This window comes from Arachis duranensis, chromosome 10 (assembly GCF_000817695.3).
Source record: "Arachis duranensis cultivar V14167 chromosome 10, aradu.V14167.gnm2.J7QH, whole genome shotgun sequence".
Classification (NCBI taxonomy): domain Eukaryota; kingdom Viridiplantae; phylum Streptophyta; class Magnoliopsida; order Fabales; family Fabaceae; genus Arachis; species Arachis duranensis.
This window is the reverse complement of record NC_029781.3, coordinates 97,623,256-97,644,107: the sequence shown is the minus strand read 5'-3', so window position 1 is coordinate 97,644,107 and position 20,852 is coordinate 97,623,256. Positions and strand designations below refer to the sequence as shown.

The 20,852-nt window shown below is 34.0% G+C and overlaps 1 protein-coding gene across 1 annotated transcript; it reads right to left on the bottom strand.

The window, feature by feature from the left end:
- Positions 1–2,099: 2,099 nt before the first annotated feature.
- On the bottom strand, positions 2,100–6,090 carry LOC107471198 (cullin-3B-like). The gene is given in 4 exon segments (XM_016090642.3): positions 2,100–3,886; positions 3,889–4,319; positions 5,541–5,733; positions 5,848–6,090. Coding segments are annotated over 3 exon segments (2,061 nt in total). The 5' UTR covers positions 5,702–5,733; positions 5,848–6,090; the 3' UTR covers positions 2,100–2,417.
- Between the last annotated feature and the right edge of the window lie 14,762 nt (positions 6,091–20,852).

Here is a 20,852-nt window from a genome sequence, read left to right as displayed (position 1 = left end):
CGACGGCACCACTCCCATACCCAACGGAATCTCGGGTTGACCCTCAAGCACCGGCGCTTCCCCGTCGCACCTCCAATCGGCGAGGTTTGCAAGGATCCCGGCCGCGGACGTTTTTTTATGGCTGGTCCTCGTGTAATCGGAGTCTGAAGGGAAGATGGTGCACGCTGAAGTGCATCCCACCCGACCCGGTCTCCACATTGTAAGCGACACCCTCAACAATAATATTTTTTTATCACCAGCAATCCCAGATTTACTTAAACGCAAGCACGGGCATATCTTCCCCTCGCTCTCAGTTTGGTGGCCAAATCAATTTTTACCGGAACTCTTATCGCAACTGCAATACGTAGCATTACCTGCTCCTGATAACACTAGATTAGGAGACCTGAGACCCAGATTCAGACTAGTGTAGAATCGAAAGATTGTTCACTAGGGTGGAAATCAACATCCCATGATTTTTACCGCAACTTAGTGGCCCTCGATCAACCAAGGACCACTAAACATGACCTTTTCACGATCCTCAACGGCATCAAATTTCACCAGGAAATATTCAAAACCCACATCTAGCATATTGAAACCTCCTTTGATGCGTCATACTACTCTCAACTTATGAGAAAGAGTTGTGTAACTATATTTCCGATTCATGACCTTGATCACTAAGGTAGCGTTTGGTAGAAAGATAGAGACTGAAAGACTGAGACTGAGAGACAGAGACTCAGAGACAGAGCCTGAAATAAATCTCAGTATTCTGTTAGGTGTAAAGTGGGAGACAGAAATTGAAACAAGAATGAAGCTCTAATTTAATTTGTACAAAGGGTAAAATTGGAATTAATTAATTGAAATGAGGGTATTTTAGGTATAAAATGTTATTAAAGTTTCAGTCTCCGTCTCTAAAAATTTCAGTCCCTTATGTCTCTACTTTTTGGAGGTACTAAAATATTGAAATTTTGAGGACAGAGACAGAAATTTTAGTATCAGTCTCTGAGCCAACAAACATAATACTGAATTTTAGTCTTTCAGTCTCTGTCCCAATATCTCAAAACAAACGCTACCTAAGGCTTCTCTATAAGGTTCGGCCAAACATGTCTTCGCCTCTTTTGTAAAGCTTACACATGGTGGCTGAGAATCACCCTATTTGCCAACCACTGTCGCAATACCATCCCCTGATAGAGATCTGACGAGTGCAAAGGCCTTCGACTTTGCTGCACAATGACCTTATCTCGAAAAGAGACCTTAGGGATCTTCTGAAATCATCCCAAGAATGACCCTTCATGTCACCGGATGCACACCCACCCACACTCTCCCCCTTAATACTTCCGACGGCTTTGCCGTCATCCTCCCTGTATTTCACCCTCAAACCCTTGCTCCCGCTCTCTCCTTCGCTCATTCTGAACAAAATTGCAAAAAATGATTATGATTTGTCCATTTATGCATAAATGGCGGTAATTTGCTAGTGATGCACCCGTTAGTCCAAGAGGACCAGATTTTACTCCATTTCATAAACGTGGCTACTGGCTCGATGAAATTGAAAAATCTGTTGCAACACAAAAGCATTATTTTCATTTTCATGAAAATTGAGCTTGGAAGAAATAACGTGAACGATTGTATACAAATAAGTAAAGTGCTACTTAAAGTTAAAACTAACCCTAATTCCCCATTAATTTTCCATCCTACAATAATTTCTTCTAATTAAATTATTGAGAAAAAAACTCTAAACGATCCCACACAATTACTTCGAAAGACAACAAAACTCTCAATAAAAAAATATCATTTTCAACCTTTGATCTTTACATTTATGAGATTTAGCCCCTCTGTTAATATTTTTTAAGGGATAATCAATCTCATGAAAATAAGGATCAGGAGTCGAAAAGAATATTTTTTTTGTTTAAAGACCTCGTAGTCTTTCGAAAAAATTATCAAGAATCGATTTGGGTAATCACTCTAAATTATTTTTGTACAAGTTACCAAAAATACCCGCCCTCTCTCCCCTGCACCCTCAAAACCACCTTCTATCATTAGACATAAATCCATCCATTTGGGAGAACAAGTATCTACTGCGGAGCTACCTTCTGGAGAACATGGCAATCCATATATGTATCAGCTTCTTGAAATATGCACAAGATTTTATAATTTCTTGTAAAAGCTTCCTCCAAGTAGGATTTGATTAAACAAATCCAATCCAAAATTATCGATGAGTATAATATTATTGAGAAACGTAAGATGCTAAAAAAAATTACTCTAAATTGTGAAGCCTCCACAAAGGGTTAATCTAACAGGCGATTTTTTTTTTTTTGAATATTCAAGGGATAGCCACTTCTTGCGGCAAATTGTGAAGGGCATTCAAGCTTATATGACAGACAAAATGTCACATAGGTTGCACGCCAAAATGAATTTGGCAGTGGAAGACAGTAACACATTGTTCAAGCAAGGTAGCGGTACAGTTTTCTGTCCACTCTGTCCCTCTCCAAAAACTCACGCTCTATAAGGGATTCAATCCGTTTTTTAATAACAACTGGATTAGGCAAAAATCTTGACTGCAGCTGCTTTGTGACCTCGGCGACGATGTTGTTGTGATCTAGGGTCCTCCTGGATTTCATTATCCTCACAATTGCCGCCTCAATCTGCGGTTTTCTGTCTTCTTCCACCCTTTGCCGAGTTTCAAGATTTTCAGGTTCGGACTCCCTCTGGGCGACAACAGTACCTATCTTTACCTTGAAGAACTTGCTTGTGAATTTGTCATTAAAGAAGAATGTATCATCCTCGGCGATGTCCTTGCTCATGGGCTCTTTTCGAAGAACATTCTTTCCTTTGACACAGGCCAGAGACTGAAGGCACCTCTTCAGGTCCAGTAAGGGTATCCCCGTTGCTTGCTCAATCTCCTTACAAGTCAAGCGATCAGCATTGTTAAAAAGCATCAGTACGCACATCTGGTATGTGGAAACATTCAGCTCGTGCTTCTGGCCCTTACCAAATGTTGCCTTTAAATCAGCAGTCCCCATATTTGTTTGCCAAGACAGTCTTCTACCATTGTGCGTGCCAAGATAATAAGCCCGAAACTTCTCACATACGCCCAAGAGTTCTGATGGAAGATTACACTGAGGGCTAGGTTGAGTTGGCCATGAACCTGTCGTAAGAACGTGTACAACTAGAGAAGGGCTATCTCCCACATCAGATTGGGATGCATAGAAACCTTGCATTGTATCATAGGAAGTCTTCATGTCGGTAAACATACCCTCCAACTTAGAAGTGAACTGATATCCACACTCTGTTTTGAGCTTGACAATCAAACTCCTCTCTGCATCATCAGATATGGTCTTTCCAGAAAGAAGCCTTTTTGCCAAGTGTTGCTTGTAATACTTTTCAAACACATCCTTTTCTTGAAGGTACCGGAATAGCATCATTACTTTGTCCAATACAATCTCCACATCCTCCTCACCAACTCCTTTCAACCCTCTGCGGAGTTTGTCATCCACAAACAAGGAAATGAACTCTGGAGACCGAGCATTCAAATTGATGAAATGTTCAAAAGAGGAATTCAAGGCATTCTGGAATGTCTTGTCATTGGTAAATGACATGTTAATAATCTTATCATACTTATCCTTCAAATCCAAGAGACGCTGTACAAAGTCCACAGGATCTCTCAACCTTTCAGGATCCATGACTAGCTGCTTACCTGTATCCCGTACAAAAGCAGTCATCACGTCTTTAACAACTGTAAGCCCAGTAGGCACTCTACGAAATAGACTATACATTCTTCCCAAGTCCTCATATTTGTCATCCACAAGCATATTAACTAGGCCTGAGTTCTCCATATGTACTAGCGTGTGCATATGACTGTCAATCATCTCCTTCTCCACCACATTGGTTATCTTTATCTCACTTCTAAATGCTTCTCAAAGTCCTCTTGGTAAACAGACAAACCCAAATCCATTAGCATTTTTATTATGTTTCTCATCAAGCCTCTGTTTATTACTTCACCATTCCTCTCTCTGAGCACAAGCTCAAGAAGTGTATCTCTAAGCCTAGCTTGAGTTTTGCTGGAGTGGATCACAACATCTCTCCACAGATTCAACCCAAGTTCATGAACAGGAGTTTTATGGCTGCTTGGTATGAAAGTTCTGTCCATGTACATCAATATGTCTCGGATCATTTGCAAAGCCTTGTTATGATCGATCCACTTCCGGTTAAGCTCTTCCAAGAAAATTTCTCCTTGGGCAGATTCAATTGACTGAGAAATTTCTTTAAGATGAGAAGTCATGGTCGTCACAAGTCCTGAGTAAAGTTTCTCCCCAAATTTGTGTAAAACCATATTGTATGCATTCCTGAAAGGACAGATCACAATGAACAAAAATTTCAGAAATGAAGAGCAGCCCAGTGCAAAACACCCCGCGTTATGCAGGGGTCAAGGCAAGCCACACTCAAAGGGTGTAATGTAGGCAACCTAACTTGATGTAATAAACCGCTGGAAAATCTATAATAGTTTTGAACTCATAAAATAAACTTAGGAAGTTAGTTAATTCAGGGAAAATTAAACCAACAGGCTATAGCATAATTTTAGTTAAGAACAAGTCCTGACTTTTGTTCTACAATAAATACTGACAAATTTAATGGGAGATTGAAGCATAATTTCAAGTATAGAGTGGCAAATGGCATGATCTGAGCTAATGATGATCAGCATATCCAAAGGGAAATGTCATCATAGTCTTGAGGACATGGTGAACCCTACATATAATATATCAACCAATGGAGACATGAATATACTTATAAGTTAAAAATATGATGTGAATGGTTGATATGTTGCCATATGTAGTGTTCAATAAATGCAAGGAAATATATCAACATTATTTATTTCTTGCCATCCAGTGGGAGTTAGCCAATGGCAGTAGACTCACCGAACAAAAGGCATATTAAGCTAGGACACAAATAGCAATAAAGATTCTTTTTCAACATGATACTACTGAGATATGGAGATTGAAATGCCCAAACTAATTCAAATAATCTAATTTAAGTCATACACAGGTAGACAACTGAAAAGGATACAAAAGACAGACTTCATGATTATTAAGTACAAGTTGTGAAGTCCTTGCCAAGGTTTGGGAGTTTTATAGATGATTAAATCTTCCAGTCCTTTTATGTGTACACACATTTCCTCGAACACCAAGCCACCTCACTATTCTTGCACCATGGCATGAACTGATGAATCCTAAATAGTGTGTTCCACACCCCATCCAGTGGCAGAGGGGAGTGACTGAGTGTCAAGGAAAAATCACTACAATTATCATTTTTCTAATATAATTAGTCACCAATTCTTAATATATTCAAACAACCAGTTTACCACAATTCTTAACCAAAAATAACTAAATAAATAATAAAACAAAGAACCTATGCTGCTAAAGCTAAACTACACAACAGAATCACACTATTGAATTATCCATACTAACACAATTATATATCTAAAATGAAATTCTAAACGAGTAAGAAGCAATTTAAAGAACAATAAGAACAAGTGAAAAAAAGAGTTGAATTGAACAAAATAAATCAACCTATAGAGCTCTTCGAAGCTAAGGCCACTAGCATTATGGTTATATATTTCGTGGATTGCATGTTCCAGAACCTTCCAGGTCTTCTCAGCGTACTTAGGATCCACCACCACGCGGTGCTTGAACGCTTCTATCTGAAAAGTCCTCTTCTTCTGCGAGCTCATCGTCGCAAATCGACGTCGTTTTTGTCCACCACCTGCGATTTCCCACACCAAATAAAAATTCCGAAAAAACGAACAAAAGCTATAACCTAAGAAAACGCTTCAATCCAAAACCAAGAGCAACAAAAGAAATGGAATCAGAAAGGAACCTGAATCAGAGATCGTGGAAGGTGAGAGAAACCCTAGGAGGTGAAGGGAAAGGGAATTGAAGTGGTGATTGCTGTAGCTAGGGTTTTGGATTTTGAGGAAAAGGGAATTTTGAAGAATGAAAAAAGTGAAGATTAAATTGGATTTTTAGATTATAAGAAGAAAAGAAGAAGAGGAAGAAGAAATGGTGGTGTTACTGGCTGAGCATGGAGTGGGTGACTAGGGAGGACTATAATTTTTGAAAAATAATAATTTCAGACAAATAATACTACAATTATATTTAATTAGCTATGCCACTTTAGATGGTAGCTGAGTTATTGTTATTTTACTTATTTATGGATTTTATGGATTTGATATTTGTATATTATTGGGATAATTTTTTTTAATATGGTTGAATTTTGTTAATAGTCAGAAAAAAATCCTTCTAATGGTCAAATTCTTTTTTTCAACCATACATCAAAATTTACAAACATTTTATTATTCTCTTTTATTTATGTTTAACTCATCAATTGAAAATGAATAATATTATATATCCAAATTTTTTATTAACTAAATTTAATTAAATTAATGTAATATAACAAAAATTAATTATGATTAATATTATTCTAAATTTTATAATTTAACCTGGTTAGATTTAATTTTTGTATAATATTACTCATTAAAAATATAATATAGACATAATTAGTATTTACACACATCTAATAAATTTAGTCTCAATGTACCAAATTGAATTAAAAATAATAAATGAGATTATATTACATTTAAATATAGTTGCAAGTTGCAACTAAGGTAGACAAAATCGCGTTTTTACTCGTAGAAATGCATGATTTTACGCTTTTGTTCCATTTTTTTGTTGCGTTTCTGTTATCTGTGTTGGTGGAGTGGCAACTGCACAGAAACATCGAAAAAAATCGTAGACTCGTTGGAAGTAAGAGTTTTCCAACGACCCACATTTCATGAAGAAAATTGGTCTATAAGATTCTGTTTGGTTTGTGTATGTACTAAGACATAGACATTAAAACATAGACACTTGAGACATAGACATAAAATATTTGGATATAATGAACATGACATTAGTGTAGTGTCTACTGTTATGTTTGATTAATAAAACACAAGAATACTACATAATTAAAATGACCATTTTACCCTCCTAATTTAAATTAAAAATTCAATAATTAAAAAAAAAGACCAGAGAGGCAAAGCCCCAAATTGATTCCAGGGTTTCTACTTTCTCCCATTAACCTCAAACCCCAAAAAATCTCTCTTTTCCCTAATTGGCCTCGTGATCCCCTTTTTTGCGGTACTCTTCTTCTTCTGTGTGGTGCCCTTCTTCTTCTTAATTGTTGCGAGTGTGTTTGATAGGTTCAGTTTAACAAAGAGAAAGAGGAAGGCATGCCTCATCGATGGAAAGCCCGTGTGTTGAATTAGCGTCGAAGAAGAAGTCAATGCCAAGAAGCGTCTCCTTCACATTTGGCAGGTATCTACCATACCATTCATAATATTTACAGTTTAACTATATTTTTAAGAGTTAGGATTTTGCAATTTAGGGTTTAAGGTTTACCGCATTTTGTGAATACGGTGCTTGATATGTGTAGCTGCTGCAAACCAAGTTCATAATTTTAATAGTTTACATAGTGTAGTTATATCCCCAATTTCATAACTTCAACGGTTTAACTAAGTATTGATGAATGAAATTGGAAACTGCATGTGTTATAGAAGTGTGGATTAAGAATTAAAATAGTAGTAATTGGAAAGATGAAAATAAGCCATGCTCTTCCATCGATTTGGTATTAAGAAGACCATATATATTCATATCAATGTTTCTTGGTTACTATGTACAGAGCATATGATAATTTTTTAGTGCCATGGAAGTGAATTAGTTACAAAGATAATAATTTGACATTGGTTCTCATAGTTGATTCATTATAATTGTATGTTTTTAGAACTTGTTCTATATTATTTTAGCCATTTAACATATATGCATTCAATGCGTTTGATGACTTGTTTGTGTGTGGATAATGAATATGCTTACTTTGGATCTATTTCAATGACTTTTGTTACGGTGTATGTTTCAACCTAGACCTTTTTTGTATTTTTTTTTCAATATTTTTAAGCAAATGGGACCTTTTTGGAGTATACACTAACCAAATGTGATGGTAAAAACTAGAAATCAAAAACTAATATAACTTCAATAATCTTTTTAAAAGTGAATTCATAATCTTTGTAGTAAAAATTCAAGAGGAGGGGACGAAGTGGTATACTTTGCTAGAAGAAAATTTATATTTTTCCAGAGGAGGAAGCTTATAAGATGAGGTTTTTTGTGGACCAACCTGCCTTTTTAGATCTTTATTGGGAATATTTCATTTTCTACTTGTGCTTACATTGTTAGAAAATTTACCTATGAATAATACTAGCGTAAAGTGCTGAAGCTATGGATTTCAAAGGAATACAATGTGTTGTAAGATCAAAGCATATTGTGCTTCCACTAAAGTTTTGTTATTGAAATTCTTTTTATAGGGAATGTTTGTGCCTGCTATCAAAGGATCAGGCAGTTATGAACAGCAGCAGAAATGGTTGTCTTTAGCTTATAAGATGCAAATAATTGGTTGTTATGCACAAATAGAACTTGGTCATGGATCAAATGTTCAATGGCTTGAGACAACTGCAACTTTTGACCAAAGTTTCATCAACAACAGTGTCATCTCCTACGAGTATATGCTCCGGTAAAAGAGTTGCATTTTCTTCGGGATCAACATCCATGTTCATATGAATAAAATTTTTGTAACAAACAACACGCAATAATAATGTGGCTTTGAATTCTAATTGAATAGAATGAGGGGTTTCGTAGAATTGCCATCTCTTCTTAAGCAGCCTAAAGCACCACTCAATCACATTCCTAGTCGACAAATGCTTCTTATTAAATAACTCTATACGATTTTGTGGTGCACGGTGACTTTGAGCCCACTCATTCACATGATACCAGACATTTCTATAAGGAGATAAAAATCCTCTATCATTGGTATAGCCAGCGTCCACTAAATAATAAGACCCTAAAATGGAAGGATGAAAAAGTTATGGGTTATATTGTAATTCTTTAATAGATAGCGGGCACTTATCAAAAGATTAATTTAAACATACCAACAGGTATTTTCAAGTCATTACGTCGAGTAATTGCATCTCTAAATACCCTTGAATCAGATGCTGATCATTCCCAACCGCTAAGGACATAGATGAAATTTATGTTCTGATTGCAAACTCCTAAAATATTGGTGGATATTCTAGATTTTCTTGTCCGATACCTAGATTTATCACTCTTGGGGACTGTGACATCTATATAAGTGCCATCTAATACTCCTAGACAACTCTATCAAATGGACAAAACAAAATAGTTATTACTTACAAGTAAACTTGACCAATAAGAATTTAAACTTTATGCAACACCTTACCTTAAACCATTTTCATCTGGGATCTATACAATTCTCTGGTACAGGGCTGCTTTTGCAAATAACACACTTTGGACACCGAAACTGAACCTAACACCTTATGAAAATACCTACTAACAGTTTCACCAGACCTATAAAATCTAACTTGTACGCTGCGATTTTTGGTATGATGAACTAATATGATCAAGAAAGTTGCTACTTGCTCGCCTATGCCAACATGACCATTTTCATCTAACCCACCTTGAACTTGTAGCAATTCACACAAATTAGTAAATACATTCAAACTCATTCTTAACTCCCATATGCAATTTCTATCTCCACCCGTCCCAATGATGTTATCTAATGCATCTCGCCTTAATAGCAATGTGTTCACTCTTCGCCCAATTGAAGAATGACTCCACCTTCTATTCCTAATATAAATAATATCCAGTATGACAACACTCAAAATAAACTTTTCTTTATTATTTCAATTAAATTACAAATAAAAAAAAAACATTCATTACATAATCACATACTCATACTATCAAGTTAATCATTTTTGATACATAAATGGAGAACTCTTAATTTAGTTCAGTTGCTAATTTTTTGTTTACTATAAATTGAAAATAAAATTCAAAGTAAAAATATACTAATAAATTTTAAAATTAAGCAATCAACCGGCTGGCTCAGATTCCATAAACAAAAACAACAAATAAATTATTGGAATCTAAATATAAGTCATCAAGTGAAGATACACAAAACTCCATTATCATAACAAGTTTAGAATTGGGGACAAGTACAACAAGCTCTCAGATGAACTCAAAACTATAATTTTCTATCATCAAACTGATTCAAATTGAAACATAATACTATCACATTATCTTTCTATTTGTTACCATTACTTATAATATATTTTATTGACAAAATCAGAGAAAACATGATAACCCAACATAATACTCCAACTGAACCCTAAACATAATACTCCAACCGAACCCCATCAAAAATACATACCTAAAACAGAAGATTACCCAACACATATGTGCTTAAAAAGAAAAAAAGGATATCCAATACAGCAACATACAAATACAATATACAAACAAACAAAAAGATTACAATTATTTCAAACCTTGAGTTGAGTTTTCTAGCACAGATGAAGGAAAAAAATTGTGATAGAACAACAAAAAGCTTCAGAACATCGGACAACACACACAAGTGAAGAAGACACAAAGTTGTAGAAAGCGAGAAAACAGAGGAGAAGAGTTTAGAACTAGTTAGAGTTTGTGAAAAGGAGAAAGAGATTGTCATAGAATAATAAAAAGTTTCACAAAATCAACCAACGCATACACACAATGAAGAACACACAAAACTTCAAAAAACAGAAGACAAAAGCTGAGAATTGATTAGGGTTTGTAAACAGAGAAGGAGATATTTGGAATTTTAAAAATTTGATGAGGATAAAATGGTCCAAAAAGAATTTTAGATCTGTGTCCATGGCTTTAATTCCGTGTCTCATCATTTTACCGAGACACTAAAAACATGTATATTGTGTATGTTTATAGGTATGTGTATCTCTCCAATTTTTGTGTCTCACAAACCAAACACGAGACACATTCCACTATGTCTATGTCTTGTCCAGACACACACACTAACCAAACGCAGCCTAACTTCAGTTTTGCACAGCCTAGTAGGCACCCAACCCGAACCCAAGTCCAAGCCCAAGCCCCAATTTGTGTTTAAGAAGGATTGGAACCCTAGGTTCCCCATACTAGTGATGGTGGTTGATATGGCAACTCTCTATGTCTCTCATTTTCTTCTTTCAACCTTATCTTCTCTTTTTGCCATTGCTAAAGCAACGTAGGTGTAGCTTGGTTGCGCTACTGCCTTCTCACCATCACTCAAGTACCATGGGTGGTTTGGTCATACTGCTACAACTCTCCTCTTCTCTCTTGGATTGCTGGATGTCGTTGACTGCTTCACTATTAGCCTCCTCCTCCTCATTTCTTTTGTTGTTTTTGTGTTAGATTTGTTGTGTTTAATTTAAACAGGTTCTATTAATTTTTTTAATTTTCTTTGCTTAGTTATTAATCTAGTTTGCTAGCATATATTATAGCCATTAGCATATAATATACATATGTTCTGCTCTGTAATTTTTTTAATTTGTTCTGTTTTGTTTTATTTTAAATTAATAAAACAATATTTTTTTTGTTGTGGGTTTAGGGTTCTGTAATCTAATATGTTGTTAGTAATATATATATATAAAAGAATTAAGAATGTCATCTAACAATCTGGGTGTTTTATTTGTTATTTGGATTCAATTTAATGCTATTGTATGAACTTGAGCTGTGACTTGTTATGATTTATCTGAATTGTGTGTGATTTCAATGATTTGGTTTATTTAAGACTTACTTATAAAACTTAGGGTTAAATACTTCTTTCGTCCCTAAGGTCTGAGGCCAAAATTAAAATTGTTCCTGACCTTTTTTTGTTATTAAAATCATCCCAAACGTTACAGAACGTTATAAAATCGTCATTTTCTACTTTAATTTTTTTTTACCAAATTACCCTTAATAATTAATATAAATAATAAAAATAATATTAAAAAAAGCAAGTTTGATTATCTCTGTAGCCTTTTTTCCTTTTCTTTTTTTTCTCTCTTTTTGACATTACACGCTTCTTCATTTTCTAATGGGAAATCTTCTCTTCATTGTTTAACGAAAATTTTATTCCTTGGAAGTGTTCTTGAGCTTCCATTTCAGCAATTCTATTCTCAAATTTGCCTTTTTTGGTGAATACAACAGAAACAGATACTTGCCTATTAGGTGTTTGCAAAAATGCCACAATATCAACCATCTAAAGAAACTTTAAAGCTTGATGCTTTTTTGGGTCTAGATAATAAGGTCCTGTTGAAAGTTGCTGAGAAATTAGAGCTGAAGGTGATGATTGAGGAAATGAAATCTTCAACAAGTATTTATGATGTTCCTGTAGTGTTCATTTGTCCAATTTCACTTGAGCCAATGCAAGAGCCAGTGACACTTTCAACTGGCCAAACCTATAAAGATCCAACATCGTCAAATAGATCTCACTTGGCCACAGAACTTGCCCCAGAACAATGCAAGAACTTTGGGGAAGGGGATGGGGGGCAGACGAGGAAGGGTAGAGAAGAAAGGGAAGAGATACGGGAGTGGGGGTGCAAGTGGAGGGGGGAAGGGTTTGTTTTTATTTTTTAATATTATTTTTATTATTTATATTAATTATTAAGGATAATTTGGTAAAAAAATAAAATTAAAGTAGAAAAGAACGATTTTATAACGTCTGGTAATGTTGAGGATGATTTTAATAACAAAAAAAGGTTGGGGACGATTTTGATTTTGGCCATAGACCTTAGGGACAAAAAAAGTACTTAACCCTAAAACTTATGAGTTATGTTTACGTTTTGCTTTACGATTTTACGAATTACAATTTTACATCGACCTTCCGAATCAACATAAAAACTACGAGTTTACTACCTTTTACAACAATCTACTAAAATAAAAAAATTTGAAAAAAAAAGTCAACAAACTATAGTTCAAATGACATAATCTTTCCATACTCACTTAAAGATCGCGAGTTCGAATATCATTCCAAACTTTAGAAGAAAAAAAGAGAAAACTAAAAGAGACTTGTAAAAAAAATAGACAAAAGAATGTGATGCAACTACAAAAGAAAGAGAGAGAATCAAAAGAAGAGAAACAGCAAAGAGTGAGAGAGAGAAAGAAAAGAGGAAACAATTCGAATAGTGAAAGAGGGATCGGAGAAGGAAAAGTGGCAAATAATGAAAGGGAAGAAGAGCAATTAAGACGTTAAAATTAGGTGAGAATGAAAAAAGCATTGTCACATACGAAGATAAATATCATAAGGAGGAAGAGCATAGTGTTAAACTAGAGATGACGGAGGAAGCATTGATGAAAGAAAAGGATAATAAATGAAGAGGGAGGCAGAAAAAGAAAGAAAAGGAACAGAGAAAAGGGGATTATAATTATGATAAAACTGACAGTTGAAAAATAATTAAAGATAAAAATATCCAAATTTGTATCTTATAGGTCTTAATGTCTCAACATTAGAAAAGATCATTGAAAAGTGAAAACATGTATTTTATATATATATTTATATATTACCGTATTTATAAAAAAATATGTATCTTAACAAATAAATAATAGACATGTACTACTATTTTTATGTCTCTAATAAAAATAGTCACTAACCAAAGTCTACCTTCTTTTCAATTATAGTTAAATTTCCATACATAAATGCCACTAGAACATGCTATGTGGCTGAAGTCTTAATAAGTGGTCATTATATTAGATGCATATATTGAAAAGTACGATTTTGGTCTCTAAGGTATAAGTAAAAAAAATTTTTGTTTTCAACCTTTTACTGCATAGAAAATTATCACTAAAGTTTAACTTAATTTTAAAATCGTTCTTTGAACTAAAATACTCTTTTTCTTCTTCACCAAAATACCTAATTCTTCTTCTCCATCACAGCAATGCCCAGTACCCAGTTTTTCATCTTTATCACAACAATATCTCTTCTTCTTTTTCTTCCTCTTCAACTAGAATTTCAACAAAATTTTAACAACAGCAACATAATTTCAACAACAATAATAAAATTTCAACTAACGGATATCAAAAAATAAAAAAAGAGAAGCAACAGCAACATAATTTCAACGACAGTAACAAAACTTTAACTAAAAGATATCAAAAATCAAAATAGAGAAGCAGAAGAATGGAATGGAATCAAAAACAAAACAAAAACAGAAAAATAATAGAATCAATACCTAGGATAGAATCAGAGTCAACAACAGTATGATTAATAAAATCAGATTTGGAATAGAAGCAGAATAATCAACTTAATCTGAAATAGAATTGGAACTCAGCAGTGAGGAGCAATGGCAAGCGACGAGGAACAACGGCGACATGCGAGGAGCAGCGAGAAAGAGGAATAGTGGCGAGGATACGAAGCAGCGGAGGAGGTTCGACGACGACATTGGGTTTAACGAACGGCAACAGTGGTAGCTGGCGCGATGGCGGCAACATTCCTCCTCTATCTTCAGCTCGCGCATCCCTGTCTCTCTCTTCGCGGTCAGCAACGGTGGCAGATCTAGCGATGACGGAGTAGCTCAGAACGGCGATGACGACGCGACTCAACGGCGGCAACGAGCCAAGTACGACAACGGCGGCCTCCCTTCCTCCCTCGTGTGATTCCCTTCTCCCGACTTTCCCTCCCCCTTTCTTCTTCCCTCCCCCTACATGATCCCTTTCTCCTTTAACCCGTTTTTTTCTTTCTTTTTTTTTATTTTATAATTTTTTTAATTAGGGGATAATTTAGTAAAAAAATTAAATTTTTGGTAAAAATGATAATTTTAAAATTAAACTAAACTTTAGAGATTATTTTGTATGCAAAAAAAATTTGAAACAAAAATTTTTGACCTATATTTTAAAAACCAAAATCGTACTTAACCTAATTTTTAATATCTCATAATGTTATTTACGTTTGCGATTGACAAAATTGCACTCCAATAATTCCTCAGTTCTTTTTTATCTAGTGAATCACGCCCTCTATTAGCTCATGACCATTTTTATCTAGTGAATCACGCCGTCTATTAGCTCATTGTCATGGATTAGAATTCTTAATCCAACATGTAAACTTCTCCTAAGAACAAAATATTCATTTATCTTGTCATACTCAAATTTTTTTATGATAGTTTCTCACAAAGAAACACATCTAGCATGGCAAATAAAGTGTTAATTCACTAAACAGACATTAAAAACTATATGGTAGTAAGCTTTTTTTTTCAAGTTACACTCTAAATACACCTCATTTTCTCTCTTTCTCATAAGTTTTATATATATTTTTTAGTCACAGTCAGAATTTTAATTCGGTGTATAATTCAAACAAAACATATATAGATACCACTAAAATGAATTTGGATTCTCTAAATTTTGAATTTTTATTTTAGAGGGTAAAGTGTAATCTCTCACCCTTGAATGATTTCTCTCTCATATTTTCTCTTGGTCCCACCCATGAAATAAATGGTGAGAGATTACACTTTACCCTCTAAAGTGAAATTCAAAATTTAGAGGATTCAAATCCCACTAAAATAAGCCTTACAGATAGTATATAGCAATAAATTTAAAATATTTGGTTGCCCTAACTAGGAAGGGGATGGGAGCGCAGAAGAGATGTGGAAAGAGATGACAGAAATATTAGAAAAATAACAAAATTTTTTGGTGAATTTAGAGGAATAGAACCAAGAGACAAGGAGTTTTAGTAGTGGAATGTGAGTGTACGAAAAAAGATAAAGGCAAAAAGAGAGTGCTTTAAAGAGTGGTGTTTGTGTTGCAATGCAGATAATTGAAAAAAGTATAAGGTGGCTAAGAAAGAGACAAAAGTATTTATAAGTGAAGCAAGGATAAGAGTATATGAAGGTTTCTACCAATCTTTAGGCACGAAGAAAGGGAAAAAAGGTATTATATAGAATTAGATCAGGTTAAGTTCATAAAGAATAAAGACGGAGATGTTTTGTCTCAAGATGAGAAAATCAATGAAAGGTGGAAGAGCTACTTCTACGAGTTATTTAATGAATGATAGAAGACTCTTTCGAGTCTTGGTCGGTTATGCACGAAGGAAGAAGATCAAAATTTTGACTACTATCAAAGGATTTGAGATTTCGAGGTAAAAGATGCTCTAAAGCGGATGTAAAATGGCAGGGCAGTAGGACCCAATAATATTCTGATTGAAGTTTGGAAGGACCTTGAAGATAAAGACATCAGTTGGTTAACTAAACCTTTTAATGAGATTTTAATGTCGAAAAAGATGACATATAAGTGGAAAAATAGCACCTTGGTACATATATAAGAATAAGGGAGATATACAACATTGCAAAAACTATAGAGGGATCAAGCTCATGAGCTATACCATGAAGTTATGGGAAAAGGTGATAGAATGGAGGTTGATACAAGAGACACAAGTAACAGAGAACCAATTTGGTTTTATGTCAGGCAGATCTATTACTGAAGCTACATACCTATTAAAAAGGATAATGGAGAGGTATCGTAGTAATAAAAGGGATCTACATAGGTGTTTGTTGATTTGGAAAAAGCGTACGATAGGGTGCCAATGGAGGTCTTATGGAAGATTTTGGAAGGGAAGAGAGTAAGAATCGCATACATTCATGTAATTAAAGACATGTATAATGAGGCTACAACTAGTATAAAAACTCAAGGTGGTGTGATGGAGGAATTTTCTATTGGTATAGGATTACACTAGAGATCATCCTTAAGTCCATACATTTTCACATTAGTCTTGGAAGTACTTACAGAGCATATCCAAAAGCCTGTGCCATGGTGTATGCTTTTTACCGATGATATCGTCCTTATGGGAGAGTCAATGAAAGATTTAAATAAGAAATTTGATTTATAAGAGAAGCTCTAGAAGTGTATGGTCTTCGCATAAGCCGTAACAAGACGGAATATATGGAATATAAGTTCGGCCACTGAAGGAAAAACCCTAATACAGAGGTGAATATTGGAGAAAACATCCTACGAAAAGTTAAAAGTTTTAAGTATCTTAGGTGCATCATACAGGATAATGGAGAAATTAAACAAGATGTAACTCATAGGAACTAAGAAGGTCGGTCAAAATGGTAGAGTGCGTCTAGTTTTATATGTGACAAAAAAGTGCCTTTAAAATTTAAAGATAAATTCTATCACACTGCTATTAGACCGGCTATGCTTTATGGTACAAAGTGTTGGACGGCCAAAATGAAGTACGAACATAAGTAGGGATGTCAACGGGGCAGGGCGGGGGCGGGGAATGCCTCCCTGCTTCCCATTCCCGCCCCCAGATTTGCTCCCCGTCCTCATCCCCGTTCCCCACTGTGGGAAAATATTGCTCCCCATTCCCATTCTCCACAGGGCCCCATTCCCCGCGAGGACCCCATTCTCCATCTATCTGATAGTTTTAACTAATTATTAATTTTCATATGAATAGAATTTCAAGTATCCATCCTATATAAAAACAACAAGATTTTATACAAAAAGTCTAAACGACAATATGGCAACTTCTTTCGAAATGACCCAGTGGGGGGACGTAACGGCGTGCCAGAGAATAGAGCAGTGGACGAGGTGGGAGACGCGGCAACAGAAGGGAGAATGGACATGATAGCAGAGTTACGGAAAGGAACGCCGTAAATAGAGAGCACGACGCGGTGAGGGTGATGGCATGGTGAGGTGTGACGATGCGATGAGAATGGAGAGTGGCGAGGGGTGGCTACAGAGAGGTTGGATGAAGTATGAAGTATGGACAGCGTTAGGGATCTCTTAATTGAAGAAGAGTTATGCAAATGAGGATTAGGAATTTTGGGTTTATATGTATGTGTGTGTGTGAAAAATTTTCCATAGTTGGATCCCTATTCGGGGCAGTCCCCGTAGGGATCCCCGCATTTCGGGGAGTTTTGCCATCCCTAATTACATAAGTTAAATGTGGCAGAGATGAAGATGTTGAGATGGATGAATGATCATACGCAATTGGATAGAATAAGGAACGAAGATATAAAAGAGAGAGTTGGAGTAGCACCAATTGTGGAAAAGATGGTAGAATCACGTCTCAAGTGGTTTGGACATGTGAGAAAAAGACCGATAGAGCACCTAATCAGGAGGGTTGATGAGATGGAAGATGGACAAAGGGGTGAAAAAAAAGAGGAAGACCAACCATGAGGTAGTCAAATAAGATCTATATTTAAACGGTTTCTTTGTAGACATAATACATGATAGAATTTAATAACATTATTTTATTTATGTAATCGGCCCCGCGTAATAAGATAGGACTTTGTTGTTGTTGTTTGTATATTTTTGGTTGCTCTACTATTTGCTTTTTTTTTTGGGACATAATCCATACCTAACTATTTCAGTGAACATTTTTAAATTATTTATTTTAGTAATTATTAAATTTATTTTATTTATTTAAATAAAAAATCCGGCCACTCCCTCTCGTATATAAGCATTTTCCTCAAAAAATACTGTAACTAAAAAGAAAAAAGAAAATGTAGTATTCTCTTGGAGTGAGGTTATGGCTGGCGTTATGCACTGATTGTCTGAACTCTGAAACCTCTCTACCAAATATATATATATTAAAATTAATCACTAAAATCAACTATTAATATATTTATGTAATTTAATTTATTTTTAATATGTATTTATATTCTAATATATATTTTATATCGGTGGCTAATTTTAATGTACACGTAACATAATTGAAAAAAGAAATATTATGCCAAAGACTAAAATAATGCCACAGCCAAAGAACCTGAATTTTCCATTGCCTTAACGCAAAATTTAATTCTCTTATACTTTCTAAATTTGTTTGCTGACCAGATAATCTAAAAAAAGAATAAAAAGACTCCAATAGTTGAATAAGATCAGAATTAGTCTCAAGAGTAATTCAAATAACTGATGTAATATGAACTTGTAGTTTCACTGTTTCAGCAAAAGAAGAAAAAAAAAAAACTTGTGCACAAAGTACAACAGTTATTTAATCTCTGAATAAAAGTTATATTACTATTTTGAAATTCAGACTTTTGCATGTTGTCACCCTAATTGGTTACATTATTTCAAGACCTAAATTACAAGTTGCAAAATATTGTATCAAGTTACATTTTATCTCTTTGTTTATTAGATAAATTTGTTCATCACTATCTAGACAATAACCATTTTAATTATAAATTATTCAGAACTAATACATTAATGGCAAATATTATTACGAAAAAATATATTTTTTTTTCTACACACAAAAAATTGGTATAACATCTTTTAAGGTAAAGCATTAAAAAGGCACTTGAATTTTGTTAACAATAAAAATGTCTTCATTTTTTTCTATTGATGTAAAACATTTTAATTTACAAAAATGCATTTTTAATACTTTTTAAAATATTTTGAAATAATTTAAAAATGTGTCAAAAATACACACTCATAAATTGAGATATTTTATATCGACAAAAAAAATATTTTTATAAATAATAAAATTTAAAAATATTTTTATCAGCATTTAGATCATTTCAATGTATTTATAATGATTATTCCATCAGTCACAAAAAAAAGAAAAAATAATGATTATTCCATCCTTTATAGATTTTTGGATGTCTAATTGAAGGCCCAGCTTTTACGAGCCATATAGGCCCAGTATTGTTTCCTGTAAAAACGGTTAGGTATGGGAGTTAATAGGAACAAAAATAAAATAATTAAAATTTGTGGACAAAAAATAGACGAAATTGAACAAAAATATAGATAATACTAAAAGTAATATGACATAATGGTAAAATTATAATCTCTCACAATAATAGAGAAATATATAATACTCTCTTACATATTATGAAAATTCATACAAAGGATATAAATTCATACAAAGGAATTATACATATGAAAGACTTTACTATTTTTTTTTTCTAAGTTTCACTCACTAATTCTATACAAAACATAGCATATATTAGTAAATATCTTAACCCTTATATATAGTATTTTTGTGGAGGTGAATTTAGTTATAAGTTGATCAAGTTGTGTACAAATAGTACAAGTATGTGTACTAGAGTCTTCTTCTACATTTATTTTTATCAAGTTGTATGATAAGTTGATAAATATCAACTTATGTAACAACTCATTCTTTGATTAAGTCAAAGATTACAACTAAGCTAATTTATCTTCAAGTTACAATTTTTTACTAGAACTTTGACTATGCAAATTGAATAACTTGCAAGTAATTCTACGAATCTTCTAATTTGATAAGAACCATTCGCATTATATTTGACTCTAGACTAAATTTAAATTCTATAATATTTTTTAATTTTTTTAAAACTTCATCATGCTCCACTTATATTACTTGTAATCTCTAACTATTTTTATTAATTTTAAATCAAAAAAAGAAGTTTGCTTCCTCTTTCCACAAAAACCAGACCTCAAATTAGACACGCAGAATCTCATAAAACTGCCAACAAAGTTCCTAGCCTTAAAACAATTATTAGGTGCAACATAGTGGCCAATAATGTTTTATGTCTTTTAGAATAATAAGTGTTTATTATGTGTACGCAATCAATTCCTTTTAGCATGAACAATTGATATGTGTTGCCATTTTTTTTCATCATAGGAGCTACCAATTCTGAGTCTTTTCAAAAGACTACACAGAATAACTCAACTTCTAAATTTAGAGCCATTGTATCATTGTAGTGATCTTGCCACATTTTTGTGCACAAGTAAAATATCAATAGACAGAACAAAAGCACAAAGAATACACAATTAAGAGGTTCCAATAAAACACTTATATATCTCCCTAATTTTTCTACATAATATGAAGATCCAAAAGTGTGTTTAAAAATGGAGAATACACAATTTTTTTTGCATGCCAACATATATACATACACAAAAAGAAATTTGAATTTTGTGTTTGAAGTTTGTTGCAAGGTGCAAGAGCATGGTTTGATTTTCACTCATGAAATTAATTAAAGTTGTATAGCTAAGGTGTTTAATTTCAAGCCACATGCTAAAAGCTATATCATG